The sequence below is a fragment of the Punctularia strigosozonata genome, assembly GCF_000264995.1.
Source record: "Punctularia strigosozonata HHB-11173 SS5 unplaced genomic scaffold PUNSTscaffold_77, whole genome shotgun sequence".
NCBI classification, from domain to species: Eukaryota; Fungi; Basidiomycota; class Agaricomycetes; order Corticiales; family Punctulariaceae; genus Punctularia; species Punctularia strigosozonata.
Genome location: NW_006767509.1, coordinates 1 through 3,368, shown reverse-complemented (window position 1 = coordinate 3,368; position 3,368 = coordinate 1). Strand labels below are relative to the sequence as shown.

The 3,368-nt window shown below is 48.0% G+C and overlaps 1 protein-coding gene across 1 annotated transcript; it reads left to right on the top strand.

Annotated features, from left to right (window-relative positions):
• Positions 1-2,889: 2,889 nt before the first annotated feature.
• Positions 2,890-3,360, top strand: PUNSTDRAFT_139629 (uncharacterized protein; the record flags this gene model as incomplete). The annotated part of the gene is made up of 2 exons (XM_007389354.1): positions 2,890-3,127; positions 3,179-3,360. Coding segments are annotated over 2 exons (420 nt in total), but the record flags the coding sequence as incomplete, so codon positions are not given.
• Positions 3,361-3,368: the final 8 nt, after the last annotated feature.

The window sequence follows — 3,368 nt, the reverse complement described above, 5'->3', positions numbered from 1 at the left end:
TACTTCACAACATTCGATGCAAATTCAGGATTCCACCAGCTACCTGTGGACGAAAAGGATCGCGAGAAACTCGCCTTCAGGACACACAACGGACTATATCATTATAAGAGGATGCCATTTGGTATCCGAAACGGACCTTCGATTTTCCAGCGAGCTATGGACAAAGCCCTTGGACCAACAAAATGGAACTTTGCTGTAGTCTACATCGATGATATCATCGTGTATTCTGCAGATTTTGATCGCCATCTCTCGCATCTCGATCAGATCTTGGATCGCATAATTAAATCTCGATTCACTTTGTCAATCCCAAAATCTCATGTGTGCTACCAAGAGATTCATGCGTTAGGACACAATGTGAGCCGCCTCGGGATAGGTATGAAACACGAGAACGTCAAGGCTATATTGGAATTTAGACAACCGGCTTCGGTGAAGGATGTACAAATATTTCTGGGCATGACAGGCTATTACCGACGTTTCGTGAAGGACTATGCAAAGATTGCAAGACCACTAACCGCTCTACTGGCCAAGGACAAAGTATTCGTGTGGTCAGCTCACTGTCAGGATGCTTTTGAACGCCTTCGAGATGCTCTGGCAAGTGATCCGATTCTTGTGCATCCGAACTATGACAAACCGTTTATAGTATACACCGATGGATCGAAGATTGGACTTGGAGGAGTGCTCGCACAGATCGGAGACGATGGGAAGGAGCACATGATAAGCGCCGTATCCAGACAGTTGAATGCACAGGAAGAAGGGTATACGGCAACAGAACTCGAGTGCTTAGCCGTCTTGTGGGCTCTAAGAAAATTCCATCCCTACATCGATGGTATGACAGACGTCTCAGTGATCACAGATCACATTGCGCTTCAATGGATCTGGAATTACAAAGGCACTAATGCTCGATTGAAACGATGGAGTTTAGAGCTACAACCATACAAATACACCGTTACTATTAAGCTTCGGCCAGGAAAGACACATGCCAACGTCGATGCTCTATCCAGAGCACCTCTGATCAATACAGCACCACCCGAAAACGATGCAGACTGCTTTAATACACTTGTTACGACCATCCCTCCGCAATTCTTCAAAACAATACAGAACGGATACTTACAAGACGAGTATTTTGCGCCCATCTATGAGCAAATGCAATCCGATACGAGGACCGGACACCTACAGCAATTCATACTCGAAGATAACCTGTTATTCAAACGATCAGCGGACGGACAGTCGAGACAGCTAGTGCATACCGAAGTACAAACAGCTTCGAGACAAGATTTTGCATGATCACCACGATGCGGTGATATCTGGACATCAGGGCATCGAGAAGACATTGAATGCAATAGCACGAACGTATTATTGGCCTCGCATGGGTCAGAACATTCGAGACTACGTGCGGTCCTGCGAAAAGTGTCAGCAGAATAAATCATCAAATCAGCGACCGCTCGGATACCTGAGACCGAACCCTGTGCCTCCTGGACGATGGCACACGGTGACAATTGATTTTACCGGTCCCTTCGTACCGATAGATAGGAACGGAGACGTCGACTCGATCATGGTGGTGGTAGATAAAGCAACGAGGCGCTGCCACTTCATACCTGTCCGGCAAAGCAACACTGCTGAAGACATTGCTTCAGCATACTTCAAGAATGTCGGCAAACTGCATGGCGTACCTCGTGTGATTGTGTCGGACCGAGATCCTAAATTTACCTCGCGGTTTTGGACTGCACTGGTAAAGACCTTCGGCATTAAGCAAGCGATGTCGACATCGAATCATCCACAAACCGATGGGCAGACTGAGCGAATGATACGCTATCTGAAGGACATGCTACGACATTTCATTAGCTACAACCAGAAAAATTGGATCGAGCTCTTACCTGCGCTCGAATTTGCATATAATAACGCCGTGAACGCAACCACGGGCCGGAGCCCTTTCGAACTTGATTACGGATATCATCCGTTCGTGCCTCATGGGTTGGAGACCGGTGACAGCTCAGGCAACGAAGACTTTGACGAATTCTTAGAAAGGCTTCAAGCGGCGATGATCGAGGCCGAAGACTCAATTATCAGAGCACAAGGCATACAAGCGAGATATCACAATGCTCACCGTCGAGGACACGAGTTCAAAGAACAGGAACTCGTGTGGTTATCTGCAAGTCATATCCACCCGACTTGGGAGAAGAATCGGCGCACTCGGAAGCTTTTACCTAAGTATTACGGCCCTTTTCGAATTATAAAGAAGGTAAATGAGAATGCTTACCGATTAGATCTTCCAGAACACATGAGAGTGCACCCGGTGATCAACATCGAATTTCTAAAGCCATACATAGAAACTCCTGAGGAATTCAGCAAGCGGAAGCGAAAGCCGGACCCACCAATGACGGTCGAAGGGCAGGCAGGACATGAGGAGCTAGATTGCATTAACGATCACGAAGTAAGGAACGGAAAGCTATATTACCTCGTGCAATGGAAAGATCAGGCCGTCCATGAGAGCCGATGGCTGCCCCGCGACGAATTGCTTATCGGAGCACGCGAGATGCTTGAAGAATACGAACATGCGCACGGAATTATAACTCAGATGTCAACAGAAGAGCCTCATGCAAGAAACGTGGGAAAGCGTACCTCACAGAAGAATGAAGCGACGCCAAACCGCAAAGCAAGAGCAGTATGGAATGGCATAGCACGAGAGACAAGAGGATCACGAGGCGATAGGAGGAGAATCGCCGCAAAACGTGCAGCAAAAGTTCCAGCAAGATCGAAAGTTGCAAACAGCACAAAATAGCTTCGCAGTTGTGTATAAGAGCATTCCGAACTCACCGCTTCAAAATCGGCGAACATTCCTCGAATAGTTCTCCATAGATCACCTCAGCTCATCGTTCCAACTCTCACACCATGCCTGCTTTCTATCGCGACGCTACGCCGTTCTATCAGCGCGATGTACACACTCCTTCTTCCATCTCTCATACTCACGGCATCAAACTTGTTACGACGCCGGCGATATCGCCTTCATCCGACAATTATTCTATCATTACGACTCCAGGCTCTCCACCTGGCCTCTCTCTAGCATCCCTGGGCTCTTCACCAAGTCTCTCTTCGCTGGACATCAACGATTCCATCAAATCGTTCGATGGTCAGTACGATTATTGTAATACAAAGGACACCGCTAATAATTTCGACACAGAACTCGAATATCCATCGTCAGAGACTGACGAATCTCCTGACGAGGGGGAGACGACGCAGGCTACATGCAACGCCGTTGTTCCGGCTCCTACTCCTGGAACGGCTCTTGCATACATCACCGATCTCCTGCGACAACTACAGGAGTCTCGCGATCGATCTTCTTCGTCCGGCACATCACCCGAGGTCATAGA